General features: G+C 40.5%; 1 protein-coding gene across 3 annotated transcripts in view; it reads right to left on the bottom strand.

The window, feature by feature from the left end:
• runx3 (RUNX family transcription factor 3) overlaps positions 1-18,031 on the bottom strand; it is a 54,239-nt gene extending 36,208 nt beyond the window's left edge. The window contains exons 1-2 of one of the 3 annotated variants that reach the window (XM_044142036.1): positions 17,816-18,031; positions 17,421-17,513 (exon numbers count right to left, since the gene is read on the bottom strand). In XM_044142036.1, coding sequence (XP_043997971.1) covers positions 17,421-17,478 — 58 coding nt within the window. In that variant the 5' untranslated portion in view covers positions 17,479-17,513; positions 17,816-18,031. Of the gene's footprint in view, positions 1-6,974; positions 7,126-17,420; positions 17,514-17,815 lie in introns of those variants that run through there. The other 2 variants (XM_044142034.1, XM_044142035.1) reach the window with 2 other exon arrangements.
• Positions 18,032-18,744: the final 713 nt, after the last annotated feature.

Here is an 18,744-nt window from a genome sequence, read left to right as displayed (position 1 = left end):
CTTTCAGCGCCACTTAAAAGTCACTTTGAAGCCGGGGACAATCTGAGATACATGAAGCTGCTTTCAAAGTTTCTTGTTTTTTACTGAATTTGATCTATTAGCTTGTGTAAACTCCCAGGCTATTTTCAGTTCAGACGTGGCACACATAAGCCTTTTGGAGGGGTAGTTATTCATTTGGAAAAAAAGGGGGCTAGAGGTAGGGAGAGGGGGGCAATTAGAAATAGTTTGAGGTTCGGCGATGACATAAGACAAAGATTTCTATCTTTAGAGAAGCTGTGGCGCTCACACATTTCTGTACATTCACAAATTACAGGGCGAGCTTTGGCCCTCAACCCACCGAATGCATTCCTTCCGAAAAGTGTCTGCTCGAGTTTCAGCCGGGGGTTTCTCTTCAGTGGAAATATGAGTGTTCTGAATGAACGACTCCTATGAAATAGAGTTTTATTCCTCTCGGATTAAATTAGCTCTTCTTTTGGGGCTTGAGGTATTTTTTTTTTCTCCATGAATGATGAATTCTGTGGTGGCTGTGGAACGTCGGGCTTGTTTACCCTTCCCTCCTATTTCTTCTCTTTTTTGTTGAAACGCAGTTCGCTGTGAAGTGGACTTTTTTCTGCTTGATATGACAAGAGTGTCTGTGATTAGACTCCCCAAGCATGATGTAAGTCACCAAAAGTCATTTGTGCCAGTCTCCTCAAAGCCAAATCATATTCTAGCGTCAGAGTGTTTATATACACAAGTATATGGAGAAACTTTTAAACAACACTGAGTGGGTACAGACTGTTTGGGTTTTGGGTCTTTCGCTGCTCTGATGGCTGATTCTTCCTCAAATTTTGATTACACAACGTGTCAGCACATCACAATTGGCGGTCATTTTTGTCCATTTTGATGTTCAGACAAGAAAATAGGAAACATATTGAGCAATTTTGATCATACAAATTTGTATGTTTCTTTTTTGTCCACCGAGGTCGTCTGTGTTAGTTTTAATGATGGCAGGAATGCATCTGTGTACTCAAACGTCTGCAGTTTTTCTCATGGAGCTTTGCTTTGTACATCCAATAACTCATAAATAAGAGTGTCAGGCCCCTAATTTCAGATCCTTGAAGGCACCGAGAGCGTATTTTATCCAGGCGAAAATGAACGGAGCAGTGACATTTCCAAACCCAGCACCTAATTACTATGTAAGCGTGATGAGCAGAGATGCAGCGGTCACCGGAGGAGACAATGAGCACATTCATCTCATACATCTTTAATATTCTGCTTGCATTTTAGAAAAAAGGTGCAGAGCAGAGGGCTTATTAAATTTGTCTGAAACAACTGAGCGTCATAATGGCTGCTAAGGGAAAACTCCAAAAAAGGTTTTTGTTTCTGCCTGCTGAATATAAACGAGCTTCTTAAAGAGATTCTCAGACATGTAGCCGTCTGACATCCTTAATCCTCCAGAGCAATCTAAATATATTTACTCAAGTACCACATTTAATTAGCAATTCTATTTATTTTCATACTGTGAAGTAAAATATACATATTTTTTATGTTAAACATTTAATTTCATTAGATAAAGTATTTTCCAAGTTGTGATTTTTAAATCAAGAGGATCTGTGATGCCATATCAAAGTAACGGCTGCACTTTAAAATTATCTTATAGCTTCACTTAAATAATATGAATATGATTTATTTTGTAAAATACTAGACGAACTTGCCAAACAAACAAAGAAATATTAACTACACTCTGATTTATCAAACATTTTTCATGTAGGCCATACATTTTACATAAAGATGCTGTTTCCAATAATTCTTTAGGCTAATTTTATTTCTGGAGGTAAATTCAAGACCCCACATTTACTGTTTTGACCACAACTTTATCCTAAAAGTTTCTGCGCTGCAAAAAAAAAAAAAAGTTAATTCAAAACTATAGTTGGTGTTAATTGTCAAATGAGTAGAAATATTGAAAGATAAGACTTTTCAATATTTTGGGCAATGTCATTGTACTACTTTTGTTTTAAACCCCCCACTGTGATTCGAACATCCTGGGAACTTTTACTAAGCTGTCATTATGACTGTATCCTCTGCAACATTGCAACAACTTTAATAAAGGTCAGGTTTTGCATCTTTAAAGGTTAAAACAACTCCACTGGTAGATATTCATTTCTGCCCTTAAAATCACCTGTTATTTAGACAACATAGGATGCAAATGTTCCCTTAATTTTCTTTAGACAATTAACAAAAAAATGGAATACGTTTGTAGTAAAAAGGGACTGTTGGAAAGCAGAACAAAACTTTGTGAAGCAAAAAAGTATCAGATGTTATACTGATGTTTTATTGTACTACCAGACATTGGAACACATTGTCACAACTGTATTCAGCACCAGACGTTTGCTGGAGAAAATTTAAACAAGCTTGAAGCAATTTGTAAACCAGTAGAATTGACCTTTAGTTTCAGTGAGCAAATACACATTAAGTCTTGACAATCAAAATGTGCTGAAATTATTACATGAGGATGAAATAATCCTCATGTAAAGAGCTGCGACATGGTAAAAGTTGCAGCTTTTGACATGACACTTCTAGTAAAAATAATGAATTCTGAAAGCAAACTTCAAGCCATCCAGGAAAGCGCTGTTTGGAGAAGCACTGTTTGCATTACATGATGATTTTAGTTTCAGAAATTCTATGTATGTAATGGTTCAGATGATACTGGGAAGACTGCAGACTTAACATTATCTCAGCAGACAGTCGTTGACAGAGGAGGGTAAAAAATGGAGGGTAAGTCACAGAAGAACTTTACTGAAATAATTCTCTGTTTCCAAGCATGTTAATAATGGAAAGTTGAGCTGAAGGAAAACGTACTGCACTAAAAGGTAACAAGGAACATGCTGTTTTTTAATATTTACATTTTCTGAAAAATAAAATTTTGGGCAGAAGCAAATGTCTCAGATACATTTCTGTTTGGAATGAATCTATATCGCACATGGTTCACATTTTGATCTAACTTGCTGAAAGAAGTTTACTATTTTAGGATATTCTGATTTCTCCATCAGCAATTGGATGTTCATGAAAGATCCATTCAAACACAAAACTTTGAAACCGAGATGCTTTTTTTCCATTTCATAGGAACAGTCTGTATTTTTATTTTTTTTATGTGGTTCACATTATCTAATGGGCCAAAATAGGCAGGGATTTTTAATAACCAGCATTCAAAGTCAGCATTCATTTAGATATTACGGTACCTTAATGCATGTTGTTTAAATATGCATTAAGAAAGTAAAGAAAGAAAGTAAAGTTTATTGTTAAACTAAATAATTTAATTGAGATTTTTCAACACTTTTGATGCTGTTTTAAAGAAATGTGCTTGATTTGTAGCTTCTACTTAAATATTTTATTTTATATTTATACATTTTGTGCAGACAGATCTTTGACATAGTGCGTTTTCATATTCAACATATTTTATCTTAGCGCAACTTGCACCTGGTGATATTGAATATAGAATTCAAAAGTGCATTTGAATCCCTCTACAGATTATTTCTACTTCACATGGTACTTTGAAGGAGTTTTACTTTTTTAATATTTGCACTCCTTCAATAGATTTTTTTCCTCCACTGTTTCCTGAATTCAAATCCAGTTTGGGTATCAAGATGTTCTTGTGTGACCAATCTCTTTTCAACACCAAAGTTTCAGGAGCTGTTCATTCGTGGTACAGCTTATGAGGCAGCCTGATCGGTTCACTCAGGATTTGAATGGGGTCAGACCCTTTCCCTGTCCTTTCAGCTGCAGTTCAATAAGACACTCCACACCCCGAGCAGCCGGGGGTTGGGTGGTGGGGGTAACTCCCCGTAGACCTCAGTGTCACGCTCGCCCCTCCCTCACATCATCCGTCGGGTACACTCACCCAACGATGACAGTGAGCTGCCTGTGATGTGGTTTGCAGGCCTGTTTATTCTTTTGGAAACCCACTAAAAGTAGAACTAGATGGTAAGCTCACCAAAAGGCCCCAGTGCCTATTATAGGAGCACTTTGGGTTGAGTTTTGATCTGGTGGGTTTGTAAATAGGGCCCTGCCTTGCTGCGGGGCACCACTTTTTGGCTATATTGTTTAGTGTGACCTGAAGGAAAGTTTCTGATGCTCATCATGATTTGTAACCTGGAACCAAATTAATGTAACGTGTGGCATTTAGCATTGTGTACGCCATGAGGACATCAGAGTACGGTATTCATAATGCTGATGATGATGGACAAAGGATTCATAAATGTACCCTACGCTGCTTTTCGTCATGGTACTGAAGGACAGATTGCATTTCTTCTTCCTTTATTTACCCCTGAAAGTCAGTATAAGTTTTAAATCTAAATGAGACCCATAAATACGTCAACTCCCCCATTTTTTTCAGTTGTGGTTTTTGGTGTGAGCTATAATCATTTCTCATCTTTCTTTGTCTCTGGGTCTCTGTCTGTTTGTGTGTATCGACTCACATCCACACACAAATGCAGTGTTTCTCCTTTTCTGGCGAGGGCTTCTGATGCAAGGACGGCAATCTGTAATCTGTAGTAATTGTATGTTGCAGAAAAACATTTTTCCGCTGTGGTAATCGCTGCAATATGTGCAGTTGCCTTGCCAAAGTGACAGCACCACCACCCCCTACAGACAAACACATAAGCCGTCGTGACTTTGCCAAAAGAATCCTACTAAAAGTTTGCTGAGTGCACCTAAAGATGGCTCAGGGACAAACAAAAACTGAAGGATTGGGAAACACAAACACTTACAGTGGAAGGAAAAAGCATCAGCACCCCTGAAGCCTCATAATATTTTGCTGTGTTATAGCCACAAACTTCAAAGTTGTTTAATGAGATTTCTATATAACAGAGAAACACTAAGTAGTGAATAATTCTGAAGCTGAAGATAAAAAAAAAAAAAAATCTGACTAGAAATTTAACTGCTTTGTGTAATCCGCAGAGATTTGTTGATAACATTAGCGAACAAACAGCATCATGAAGACCATTAAGCACTACAGATAAGTCAGGACTGAAGGTTTGGAGAAGCTTAAAGGCTCTCTCATGCTTCATCCAAAACAGAAGCATCGACCTGCAGTTACATGGTTGCAGGACGCTCAGATTCACACACATCTTTCACACACAGCACAGACAATCTGGGAACACACCTCCCGCTTCAGTATGCGTCAGCGTGACGCTTCAGTAAACGAAACTGTCACAAAGAGAGAGCCACACTTTCCTGCAAATAGCTTCCTGCGTGGACATTTGCAGTTTCCAGGATATAAAGCAACATTACACCAAAAAGTTGAACCCCTCACATAGCTCTGTTCAATATATCATCACAGCTATGGCACCATTTCAAATCCATCACAACATGGCTGTCAGCCTACAATGACAGAAGGTGCAAGGAAACCATTAGCCAGAGAAGTGCCTCTGGGGGATCTGTGAGATTCTCAACTCAAGTGTAAAAAAAAAAAAAAAAAATCTATTGTCAGCCACCAATCTGGGCTTTATGAACAAGTATCAAGAATGTAGCGATTTAAAGAAAAAAAATTGAAAGTATGATTTGCTGTTTGCCACAAGCTCTGCAGGGGACACAGTAACTGCTGGATGAAGGTGTTCTAGTCAGATGAGGTAAAAAAATTAAACTTTTTGTTCCTACATATATAACAATTTGGGTGGAGGAAAACAATCTTTGCCCATTTTCCTGTGACACATAGTGATGGCTGCATCACAGTGGATGGCTGCATCACAGTGGGTGGATGTTTTTGTCTTCCCAGGAGCAGGAAAACTTGCCAGAGTTCATGAGAACATGAAATGGAACTAAATACATGGCTGTACCAGAACAAAACCTAGAAAAATAAGGGTGTCTTAATGGTTCAGCAAACATCAAAGTTCTTAATCTGTCAATAACTGAAAACTGGTATTCAGACTTTGACCATTCAGTCTGGATGAGATGGAGCTATTTTGTAAAAAGGATGGTCATAGATTTCAGTTTCTAGATGTGCAAAGCTTGTATATACATAACGTCCAACTGTCATTACAGCCCAAGATCATTCTACATATTGCTGACTCCATCGAGCTAAACATATGCATGCCACACTTTTCAGATTAATGTTTATATACATTTTTGAAAACCATTTACCATTTTCAATCTGCTTTACAATTTATGCACTAGTTTGTGTTGGTCCATCCTCTGAAATCTGCATGAAACACTTTGAGGTTTTCTGTTTGTAAGAGGGAGCAAATGTGAAAAAGTTCAATGGGTATGAAGACTTTTGCACGCGTTGTATATGCAGCACCTGTGGGACTGTCTGAATGCATTCACCTTCTGCCAAAGATTTACAGTTCCTGTTAGTGACAGTTTAACTGCCACGCACTGGTGCCAGAGCCCAGCTGCCACACACAGATCAGTATTTTAAATCTTTCACAGAAGCCACATCAATTCACTCCTCTTCTGCTCCTTAACTGCTAGCGCAAACTGCAAGCAGGTGATGTTCCCAAATCCTCTCATAATGAAGTTATCCTGGAAAATCGGGTCTAATTTCAGAGTTCTTCTTGCTTACTTGAAGTCTTGGCCACATTAAATGTAGGGGATGTAGTGACGGTCTGTGGCTCAACCATTGGTGCATATTTATCAAACCATCGTCTGCTATTTCATCACTCTCACACCAGCAACTGCTCAGTTCTGTTGGACTGTGGCGCTGCGCTATGAGGTGACCGACGCGCTGAGAGTCTGAGCGTGAGCTATGTTGTGTGTGATAAAGACGACGGCGTGCTTCACATCTCTCCACCTCAGCAAGTAACCTCTCTGTCGTTGCATCGAAGCAGTGAAATCATTACCTAGTGCGTCATCGGCCTTTTGCACAGCAGTGCCCCAAAAATATGTCAGCCCAGTTTGTAACCGCACACACCTACTAAAAGGACAAGTAATGCTCGGAGACATTTATAGATACACAGCACAGACACCAAGATTGCAACCAGACTGTGTGTGCAAACCTTTTCCTCTCTGAGCTGCTACCCTGGCTGCTGAAGCCATCCAACCTCCCTGTAGTTGAACTTCCCTGTGTCTGCAATGGAGTCTCTGTGTCAGATCAAACAGCTCCCTCTGACGTGGAGAGGAGACAGATCGCGGAGCTGGAAGCCATTCAGTCTGACAGCTCGAACACGTTTGAATGGCAACACAGCCTGTGTCTACTCTTCCCTCGCTCGAGATCCCACACAAATATAGTAGCGCCACCGGAGAGAGGGAAGAGGGGGTGAGGAGAGCAGGGGAGCAACAGCAGGAGGAGGAGGGGGGTATAGCAGTCTGTCAACTCGGAAAATAAATTGTGAGGCTTCCCTCTCACACAAAGGCAAAGCCCCACAGCACAGACCTCTCTCAAAATGAAATCGCATGTGAGCCGAATATTAGGAAGTGCGCATGGCTTCCAGCAACCACCGGGCCCTTATAGCCAAGCCTGTAAACCACATTTTCACCAGCAGACAATGGCTCTTTGTGCACGTTGTGTGGCTGCCCCCCTTGATTGAAGCCCTACACATTTGAAAAGTTTGATTGAAACCGATGAGGAAGAAGAGTCCGTTTTAAATTGTTTAATTATCAGGGCCGATGTCAGTAGGGGTGAACAGGATGGTCTGCCCTTATTTAGCACCACTGCAGGGGAGAACTTTGATGTGGCTGCTCGTGGAATGCTGTTGTTCATTCCTCTCTGCAACAAAAGCCACATGTTTTTACTTTTTCAGACTAGTCGCTGTTACTTTGAACTGTGAAGGAACCATGGTCAGGTCTGCAACGCATGATGTGAAGAGCGACGACTGCATTGTATGTTCAAATGGCTTTAAAAGTGTTTTTCATCAACAAACAGTAGACTTGAGCTTGTTTTATCATCTGGTTTTGTCTTAGCTGTACGTTTTATTAGGAATACAAGTCATTATAATCAATCTGTTCTGCTTATAGCATCCATATCTGCTTGCTCACCCTGGCAGTACACTAGTGTTACATCCATGTACTGCTTTTTCTCCTTAATCTAGGTAAGATGTTTCAAAAATTGTTTTGTTTAGGTCAGCAATAACATAAGGAACACCACCGTTTTTGGGTATGTCCTAAGCACTTCTATGCTTAGTAGCTTTTGAAGTACTTTTTCGGTGGGTGTTTGTTTCACCTCCAGGCTCTATTTTCAACCATACTTTTTCCTTCCCCTAAACTTTCTATTGACGTACGCATACAGCATAAGACTTTTTGTGGCTTACCCTAATTGCAGAGGTGTCAGTGACTTTCTGCTGGAAAGCTGTCAGTTCAGACGTCTTTCTTGTGATTGCGTCGGCCATGCCAGCAGTATTTGTCTGATGGTAACTTAATAGAATTCTTCATGAAATAGAATTTTAGGGTTTCATCAATAATAATGGAATAAAAGCTTAAAATATATAACTGTGTAACAAATCTATGTAATAAAAAACTTTTTAGTCTTTGAACTGAAACTGATTCTTGAAACAGACTGACTTTTCAAAGATGTTCAGACTGAGATGCACCATTTATTTTTTTCCTCAAAGAAATTCATGAGATAAATATTTAATCTGAGATTCATTTTAATTTACTAAATTTGTTTACATTTATGTAAATGCATGCAGTGATTTTCAATAATTTACCTTCAAAGTCAATATTTGTATTTTTTGCGTTGTATTTGCATTTATGAAGCTGAATATTTTGTACAGATTAGTGTCAAAATAACCAGTGCGTATGATGGGAGATGGGCAAACTGCTTTCATCAACACTGCTTTCTTTTCTTATTTAATTTTTTGTTCCTGTATGATACCTCTGCTCCCATAAAGTCAAGCATAGCCGTCTAAAAACACACTGAAACGCACAGCATGTATTGGTTTTTGACTTTTCTACTATATTTATGTTCTTTCAACTTGTTCCATTGCTGCTCAGGCGTTCTTTCAGTGGGGTCGGTTCTGTCAGGTTCTGTCACAGTCATTCCTGAGCCAACAGACTTCAAAAACCTCACTCAGAAGGCCACTCTTTCAGAGCTCCTTCTGACTCACTGCAGACTTCAACCAGATTGGAGCAGGAACCCGGTGCCGGTTTCCTGACAACTGTCCATGCCACTTTCCTCTGCAGACGTGAGACAACTCTTGGAAAGTATTCGACAGGCCCTCTGGGCTTCTCATCGCGAGGAAGCAGGGGTGTGGTGGCTCAAGTGGCTGCAAGTCAAGGAGCTCTGGAAATCCCTCAGACACATAATATTGCCATACCTTATTCAAGTACCGTTTGATCATTTGATGATTATAAAACTCATTAAAAGAATTAAAAGACATCGGTGTAGCTGTGGCAGAAGAGAGTCACAGCTGGGGTTGATTCCCACTTTAAGGGTAAGCTAAACCAGTTGGAAGCCTTTGCGTCCCCTTGGATTTGTTTTAATCCTGAAAACCACCTGCGGGTCCAGAGTCACTGAATGCTTCCTCTCATCATCTTTACGGCTAATGAGCAGTGGCGTTGCCTCTGTGCGAGGAGCAAAGCAGCCACGTGGAGAACAAATATCAATGCAGGATTTTCCTCTTTTGACTCAGAGCCCGAGGCGTCCATTGAGGCTCAGACTCTAATCCCCTGATTGCTGTGTTTAGGCCCGGCATGTCGCCGCTCCACGTCAAGGCGGCCACAGCTAACGACGAGCTAATGACACAACGATGACAAGCGACGTTTGTAAACCCAATCAGTAGCTCTGGGTATGGCTGCCTGGTGATTAGGTTAATCAAACCTCATGTACGGCATGAATGAGCGGCTCACTGTCTGCCTCTTACGTCATCACGATGATTAAAGGGGAAAAGCTGCGTTCGAGTCAATGTGACAGACTTTCTGCCAGGTTGGCTGTGTTAGCAGAACTAGTTGTCTTTCTAATGTTTTTTTTATCAAATTCCAGAAAATAAGAGAACTGGATGTTCCTTGGCTAATAAAAGGATTTATGTGCTTCAGCTCTGAAGAGAAGGAGTCCAACAAGATTTTAGAAGACAGCAAAAGCTTTGAAATCCTCATTTCAGTGCACAGATTTCAGCTGATTATTAGAGGCGCTGCTGTTCAGTCACCCAGTGAGTAATTCTACTGGAGTAAGCCATTGGGAGGCCATATGTTAACCTGGACCAGCTATTAGGATGAACTCAGATGGCATTTAGAGCTGAAAGAATCGTCATACTCGTCATGATGACATGCACTTCTCCTCTTTGACTCAGCATTAGCAAGACTCCAACTCCTGTCTGTGTGCAATCATGTTCATATGCCATAAAACCTCTTGCATTCAAAATGATAGTAGTATGCGTTAAGAGGTGAGTAAAACTCAATAATTTTATAGTAGCTTTTATTTCCATGCACACAAATTTCCAAGGAACACTGCATGTCCTATTCCCCCCAAAAAAATTGGTTCAGTTTGTTAGCACTCTATCAAACAGGCACCTCAAAAAACCAATTGTTTTTCTTTATACATATATATAAACTCAAATATTATTTCTTGAAAAGATTTAAAAAAAAAACCACATATTGTTTTGTGTGTAACATCTGTTTGGGGTGTGTACAACCAAGTTTGATTATTGGATTAAGGTCCTTGGATTGAGCTGGCCAGTCCATAAAGTTAACCAAGGTGCTACTAGATTACTGGGGCGGTTGGGGTTGTCGTGTTATTGAAATACCCAAAATATGACAACAGGATTTCCTCTTCAGCATAACCTCATGACCTCCTAAAGTAATTCTGATGTATTTAAACTGTTCCAACATCCCCGGTTTGTCGTAAATTGGCACAGCAGATTATGAGAAATAGCCCCACATTTAATCCCAAGTATTCATATATTTTCAAATTTAAACTTAAATCATTTATTATGTTTCAGTTAATCCAAGTTGGAGTCATGGGGGCACCAATTTCTAAGTTTATAACATCTTCTAAGTTAACCAAAATGTTTCTTCTGACTAGAAAAACATACTAATGGAACAGTCCAGCCAGACTCCTATGAATTATGGGGATTTGTTCTTTACTACTAATAAAATTAGAACATTTAAGGTTAGAACGTGACATCAGACCAACAAAAATACATTTTAATGTATAAATGTGGGCTTATTCAACTTAACGCAGTTGAATGAAAAATAACTTCAGTTTTCTAAATCTACCAGGGCATGAATAATATCCAGACATCTAATTTCTACCAAAACTGGCGTGTGATCTGGTAAGTGATGTCAGTCGGCTGTTATTTTTTTTTAACACAACTGTACATCTGTGCTTGTGACTGCGGCGTCCGTGAGAAAAGCAGACGGAGTGACCTCGCTGTAGACAGACGATACAGAAGGAGCGCAGGGGCCACTTCTGCTTAGGGGGAATCCCTGGCATGGTGTTTCCTACTGAGTCGATACAGAAGTGAGGCACTGCGCAGAAAATCCGAGTCCTCTGAAGTTTACTTCAGGGCAAAAAAAAAAATCTGCGATCGGTCTGCAAGCTCCACAGAAAACTGCTGTTGTACGACACAAAATAAATGAGAGACATTGAATTAGCATTTAAAGAGGAAGTAGATTTGAATTAAAATGGCTAAATTAAAACTGTTTATTATTCAGAGGGTTGTATGGGACTTCCTGTACTGGTGCATTTAAGATGCTGTATCTGGCCACAAAACATACTTTGACACGTAGCCTTATATGTTAAGGCTAACCGTCATTTTCGCTCTTCAGTTTCTGCGTGTGCTGGAAAATTTTTATCACATGCATCAAACGGGGCTGATTTTCCACCTGTTTGGATCAGCAAACTCAGCAAGCTAAAACCAATACAAGGCTGTCTTTCAGCTGTAACTTCAACACTTTCCACCACTTCAGACTAACTTTGCGATTTTCTTTCAGTCGTAACATAAATGAGAATAATCAAATTTGCCAAAAAGGAAGGAGCAATTAGGTGGCCCATTACTGACAGCGCTGACGGTTGTTTGTTCCCCCTGATGAGTAGTCGAACAGAGAACTGAAATCCCATTTTTGAAATGCTAGCTCCACAAAACAACAAGAAAAAAAATCATTAAAACAATTAATTCTATGCAATAAAAATTATGTTTGAAGAGACAGGAGAACGCCACCCCTACCCAAAAAAATCAAAATAAAAACATGTTTTATTGGAGCGTCAACAATGTATGTAAACAAGTTGAGAAAAAAATTCTGGGAAAATGCAGAATCGAAGAACATCTTGTATCCTGCAGAGCCTCGCATCCTATCATTATCTGCATTTTTCCTCCTCCGTAATTAGGTTCTTTCTTTATTGCTTATGGGAAGAAGGATCGACTATAAGGATGTTTGGAGCGTGATTAAAGTTAGTCATAATGAAGTGAAGATTCACTGCGAAAGGATGTGAAAAACATAATTTTTTAAATTCTTTGATGGTGCCTTTAGATCTGAGATAAATTTTCACACATAATAAATTCCCACTACCCTTGTCTACAGTCAAAGACATAAATGATGTTGCTGTCTGCTATGTTTCAGAACATGTGGGATCTCCATAAGTTGAAGTCAATTTCTGTGCTAAGGACCAGACCCATGCCTGCCCATTAAAGTAATTTGTGGGTTAGGATGCAGCTGTAATGTTAAAAACTAAAGTGCAAAGCAGTCGAGGTCGCTCTTGGTCATGTTTTGATTTTCCACTTTCTTGCAGCAGCAGAATTCATGTTAACAATGCAGGGAGGAGTCTAAACAAAACTTTTCTTTCTTCTTCTGAGTCACCCCCCGAAAAAAACAAAGCAAACCTGTGATGAACCTTTAAATTGTTTGACTTATTTTCATCTCGACTGGAAATTGCCAGCGTATTGAATTTGGTTGCTCCATAATTTTAGGTCGATGCATAAATTAGCTCACAATGATGTTTGTGTTTTTGCTACGGCCCTGGCTTTACCGCTTTATAGGCCCTGAGACCATTCTGTGGTTTAGGGCGTAGGTTTGAAACAAAATGAAAAAAAATAAATAATTAAGAAGTCAAGATAGTGTCTTTACTTGAAATTAGTCATCTTTGATGGAAACCAAATGTATTTAAATTAGTTTTTGGTATAAAACCCAACTGGATGATGTGTGAAGCACAAGCATAAATATGCTTTGCAATATTTTTTTAATCTCAGTTAAATATACAGTGTTTTGTAAAATTATACATACTTCATTAAGTTTTAATTTAAATATTTTTTCAGGAAGACATCAGTCTCAGGTTTTATGCTAGGATTTCCTTACACTTTGGTCGATTTTACAACTGATTGTCCATTAGACTTGGTTTGATTAGGGACCAAAATTACAACATTTGTTAGATTTTCAGCTGTTTTGCTTTCACACTGCCCTATGTCAAATAACCAAGCACTTTGAAAAACATGTTCCCCCACCATCTCAATCGTAGGGGCGCTATGCCAAGATCTACTGAAGGAAAATACATTTTTGAAGACATTTGAAGAAGACATAAACGCAACTTCCTTCTTCACAAATGTATATAAAAATGGAGTGGCGTCTGATTTTAGAGGTTGTAGTATTTTACTTTTGTCACTGGTGAAAGACCACAAGCTACTTTCCCCTCTAGTGTTAGACTTGCATCGCACATTGATTTTGGTTGTATTTACCCAGAATGCCCTGCGCTATTGTTCACTTCCTGCTTTTGAAGTGGTCTGTCAGAGTCTTATTGCACATTCACACCTCCCCAAACAAACTTTATATGCAAACTTACTACAGTTTGATCAAAGCAGACTAAAGAGGACTGGTGTGAATGCACCCATAGATCTATCAGTTCTCACATTAACTCTGACCAGCTTTCTGTCTTGCTGAAGAAAAGCTCCCCGCAGCATAATACTACCACCACTGTTTTTCCCAATGGAAACAATATGGGCAGAGTGCAAGATTTTGTACTTATATATATTTAATTCTTTGACTTAAAAAGTGAATAAAATTTATGAATGTTTGTGGAGATAGTTCAAGGGGTGTGAATACTTTTGCATTTGTATTTTCCTCCAAAACAAAATTTTCTGAAACTTAAAGAAGCAGTTCTAGATCATTATTTTCATCATTCTATACATTTTCGCAGAAAATTAAGTTATTTTTGTTGATTAATGTGGATGTAAAGTCCAATGTGACCACACCAGGTCAGGTCCCGACGTTAGCTCCATACTGGTTCTTCTCTGAATTTCTGCAGCACATCTCCACTAAGGTGTGCGCTTGTTGAAATAAACAGCTCAACCTTTCAGAGCAAGTTTTTTAATCAAAAGAAACTTTTTGAAGCCAATTCATCCTATCAGATCGGCAGCAGAAGAATTTGGGCAGTGTGGTCGCTCGCCGACCACCAGAAAATTATATTTACAACAACACTCTAACCTTGACCAGCGCAGGATGGAGCTTGACGCTTTGAGCCAAAATTGGGCGGATCAGGCCAGGCTTTGGGATCAGTCGACCACATAATCAGTACACCCCTTTACCTCGAAGCCATCACACTTGCAAACCCCTAAAAGTGTTTCCTATAAAGTTGTGTTGACAGGAGGTGGAAGCAGCGAGACGGACTGGAAAGTAAATAAGTACCCAGAAATACGTTTACAGCCCTAATCAAGTCCAGAACCTTCTTTCTATCCCATATGGCTTCAGAGTTTTATAAATACATATTATATTCTACTAAATTGGAGACAGGGTTTCGCTGCTCTGTGGTTGTCATGAGTTTTCTATTATTTGCTTTCGCTTTAAAATATTGAAACTCTTTATATCTGGTTACAGCTTTCAGCCTGCTACGCCAGTCTTTTCATACTCGGGCCTCTCACTCAGCGGGGCTTCGATTGGACTGTAATCAGGCATGTTAATTCAACAGAACAGAACAAAATCTTCTCCATACGACTTGGTACAAAATTCAGCAGAAGCAAGAAATGTGACCCCGCAAGTTTTAAAGCATCTCTTTTGATGGAGCTACTGTACAAGGGCTTTTTTTATTTAAGTAAGTCGCTGAAAACACCATTTGAGAGATTCTTTCTGGGCAAGAGGATATGCTGCCTTCTCTGCTTTGTGGAGCAAAATCTTCGAAAATACTCTCGCTGCTACTGTGCTGAGGATTTCTCTCACTGAAATTCTCACTTCCATTCATTCGGCACAATAAGCCAAGCACATAAAAATCCTTCAACTCTAATAAACTCGAGACCTTTTTTTAGTCTGCCACAAAAGGAAGCTGGCTTCAGAGCGCGTACCATGAATAAAAACAGCCTGCAGGGGGAACACAGCGGCCCTTCCAAGCAGATGGAAATGAGGTGACAGAAACTGAGCCAAGGATATGACCCTCCACAGAGGCCCAATCTCTGCTGCTAACAAACCAGGTTTTCCACCTGATGTAAATACTCCCAAACTAACCACAACTATAAATGTTACGACTCATTTTTCTTTCTATGGAGACTGCGTCTTTATTTATTTTATTTTCTTTCCAGAAACGCTGCTCTGCTTGAATTGTGTGAGGGTTAGCAGGTGTAGCCTCATTGTGGTTGTTATCAGTGAAGTGCAGCAGCTCCATGAGTCTGCATCAGATTAACACTTCTGCGAGGCGCAAGTCTGTATGTCTCCTTCTGTTTCTCGCAACGCGCTAACTGTCAGACTTTTAGCTTTGTCTTGTGCTCAACAGAGTTAAACGGCACAAGAAAAGCACTGTCTGTTCCCTTGTGTGTATGCTTGTGTGTGTTGTGCATTTTTATTTATGTGTAGTTGTGTGTGTCTCCCTGAGCTTTCAGCGGAGGACTGAGGTTTCTGAGGTGAGGCGTCCTCTAGCTTCTCACGCGAAGTGCATCTGATGTTGCACATCACACGCTTAGATGTGTGCACTCTGAAACAGGTTGTGATATATAAAAGAATTACCAAAATAACACTGGAACAGTGATCGTTGTTTTTGTGCAGATAAAACTGATGCTTAATTTTCTTTTTTAGATTTTTTTTTTCTTTTGGTTCTTTTTTGGGGCTTTTTTGAAATTCGAAAGATACCGCTACATAAAAACAGAAAAGATCAAGATGATTTTCAGGGTCTGTATTTGCACACATAAATTTGATGTTCTTGGTTTGTGCTTCCGGACTTCTGAGGAGCTGAAAACAGTGTTTCCATGAGCTTGATTTTTCTAAAACTGCTTCTATCCGCTTCAGTTTAAATCAAAAAGGTCTAATTGCTTTGCATGTGTGACGCACCATTCTGAATTGTGTTGCTTGCATGTGGTAGCCCCAATTTAAATGCTCTCAGACTGAAGTGGATGATTTAACATCTTTTGGCCCGTTTGAGTTCAGTCTCAGTCCCCTGGCTGCATGGATTTTAAAATAAAATTGCACATTCGCTATTGATTTTGGTCGCTGTTTTGAGCGCCCGGGCTCTTGTTTCCCTTTTTGACCCGCTGTCTCCAATCCTGCCTTACATCTCGAAATCAAAATCAGATCCCCGCGAACAAAAGCGTGATAGACAGCACACATGAAACCTGACATTGGTGGTGCGCTGATCTGATGAAGAAGGGCACAGATCCAGCAGTTATAAAGGAGTAGATGATGGGTGGTAGAAGGGGGTGACTTGGAGCCGTGTCATGAGGAAACTATAAATGCCTGCAGAAGCTGCGAGAACACTGGAATATCATCTTCTGTCACTGAGAGGATATCAGAGGATTGTTCTCACGTGAGGCACAGATGGGGAGTCTGACTGTGTGTATGTGTGAGGCTCCGGAGATTTTTAAGATAAACTCTGCAAACAATTATGAAGTGGTAGCTCTTCTCCTCTGGCTGTCTCTAATTAACACTTCTACAAGGCCTTAATTGGGAAAGGAGCTTTTTTTTTTATCCTCCGCTGTCTTTCTGTGGCTGGAAATGACTGAAGCCTCCAGCACAGATTAACAACTGAAGTGTCAACAATGCCCAGCATTTATTTTTCTTGACATTTGGGGCAGCCTTGCCATCTTTCTCCTCTCTTCTTCTCAATGTTGTTTGCGAGTAAAAGCTGTCTGATTGCAAATGCCATGGTAACAAATGGTTTCTTCATTAAGGACAGCCAAGTGCACTCACCTCACCGCAAAGACCAAAAGTACCTCCTGGAAGTAAGGCACTAATATGTTTTTCTTTTTCTTTCCTTTCCCTACTCGCTCTTTCATTGCATTGCCGTGTTCCAGTAAAGCAGCCAGTCACATGGAGCCTCTGAGCTCGTATTCTCACAGAGAGTTTCACTTGATAATGAATGTCTGTGGTGAGAATCCCATTATGGAGCTACTCGATCAAGCCTACAGAAAACACAGAAGCTGAGAGGCCTTTATGGAACCATATCAGTCAAGTGCAAACCAGATTGTCTTTTTTTTTTTTTTTTTGGTATAATCTGTCTTAGCACATTAGAGCAGTACGAGAGAAAAAAAGAACAAGAACATGGATCAACTGTCTAAACAAGTAGAGAGTGGGTTAGATGTGAGGGTGGGCCAGGGGCTCACCTCTAAGTAGGCTGCTGCTGTAGTTGGAGAAGGAGTCAAAGATGCTGTTGGATGCCATGACAGGACAGGACAGTGTCTCCAGTCTCCACCAACCTTTGGAAAGAGAGGACAAAAGCAGAATTAAAACACAGAGTGAAACAGACGAGCACGGGAAGGAAGGCAAGCCTGAGAGGGCAAGAACTCCTGGAGCTCTGTTTGCAACCAAGAATCTTTGGGTTTTCTGACTACCACAGGAATCCCAAGCCACAAGCTTGCAGAGAGAGCAGCAGCATGTGCTAGCAGCAGCACCAGAGCGTGCTTGAGCAAGAAATGCAGGCGAAAGAAGCAGCACCGAACCTGAATGGCACTGCCGCTGCCGGAGTGTTCAGGTGTCCAGGTGTGGGAGGTGGACTCACCAGGGCTGGAGATGAGAGAAGGCGGGGGCCCACGTAACAGAGCCCGGCTTGGCGGTCTGTCACTCAGCAGGCCGACACTCCGAGGTTAACCCGCTTGTCTGACAGCGTGGTCTGCCACTTTTCTTTCTCTTCCTCGGCGGCGGTGGCCTGACTGGAGCTTCAGTGCTAGTAAAAGGCTACAAGCCACAGTCTCTCTGCATCCTCCTCGCCATCCTCCACACAGAGAGACAGACACACTCCCCTCCGTGAGTGGTGGAGCCCACGTCACATGTCACATGAGGTCACCGGGCCTCTCCCTCCCACCCTCTCCCTCCCGTCTTCTTCTTCTTCTTCTTCTGCTGTCTTTTGGCTTTATTTTCAGGGTTTCTTTCTGTTTCGTCCTGTACTTTCCACGCTTCGCAGACTTCCAGTACTTACTCTCACTTTTCGTTGGTTGTCCGAAGTTTTGGAAACATTTTATTTTCCTTTGAGCTTAAGCCACACAGGGGCCTTCGCCTCTGTTGAATGTCCAAGGCTCTAAAGTAATTGTAGATGAACCAGTAAAGCAGTAAAATGTTATAAAGTCAACACAGCAGAGATGTGAGGCATGAGATTGAAAGAAGCAGCTTTCTGAGACTAATCTGAACACCCTGAACTTGTTGCTGTTGACAGTGTATGCATGTCCTGTGCTAGTTTTATTGTCTGTTTGTCTGACTCACTGCACATCTGTGTTAGTAAGAACTGGTGGTTTTGGGCCCGCAAAACCTCCACCCTCACTTACCACTTGATAGTATCATAATCTTAGTCTCATCAGAAGCAGCTCTGCCTGTGCCTGGGTCTTTCCCCCTTTCTCTGAACAGTTACTTTCCAATTTTCTCCTTTTCATTTGTTTTCAGCTATTTTGCCTTGATTGACTCTTATATGACAGCATGAACCCAGCTAATGCAAGA

This window comes from Gambusia affinis, linkage group LG16, assembly GCF_019740435.1.
Source record: "Gambusia affinis linkage group LG16, SWU_Gaff_1.0, whole genome shotgun sequence".
Lineage (NCBI taxonomy): Eukaryota > Metazoa > Chordata > Actinopteri > Cyprinodontiformes > Poeciliidae > Gambusia > Gambusia affinis.
This window is presented reverse-complemented; position numbering and strand designations above follow the sequence as displayed.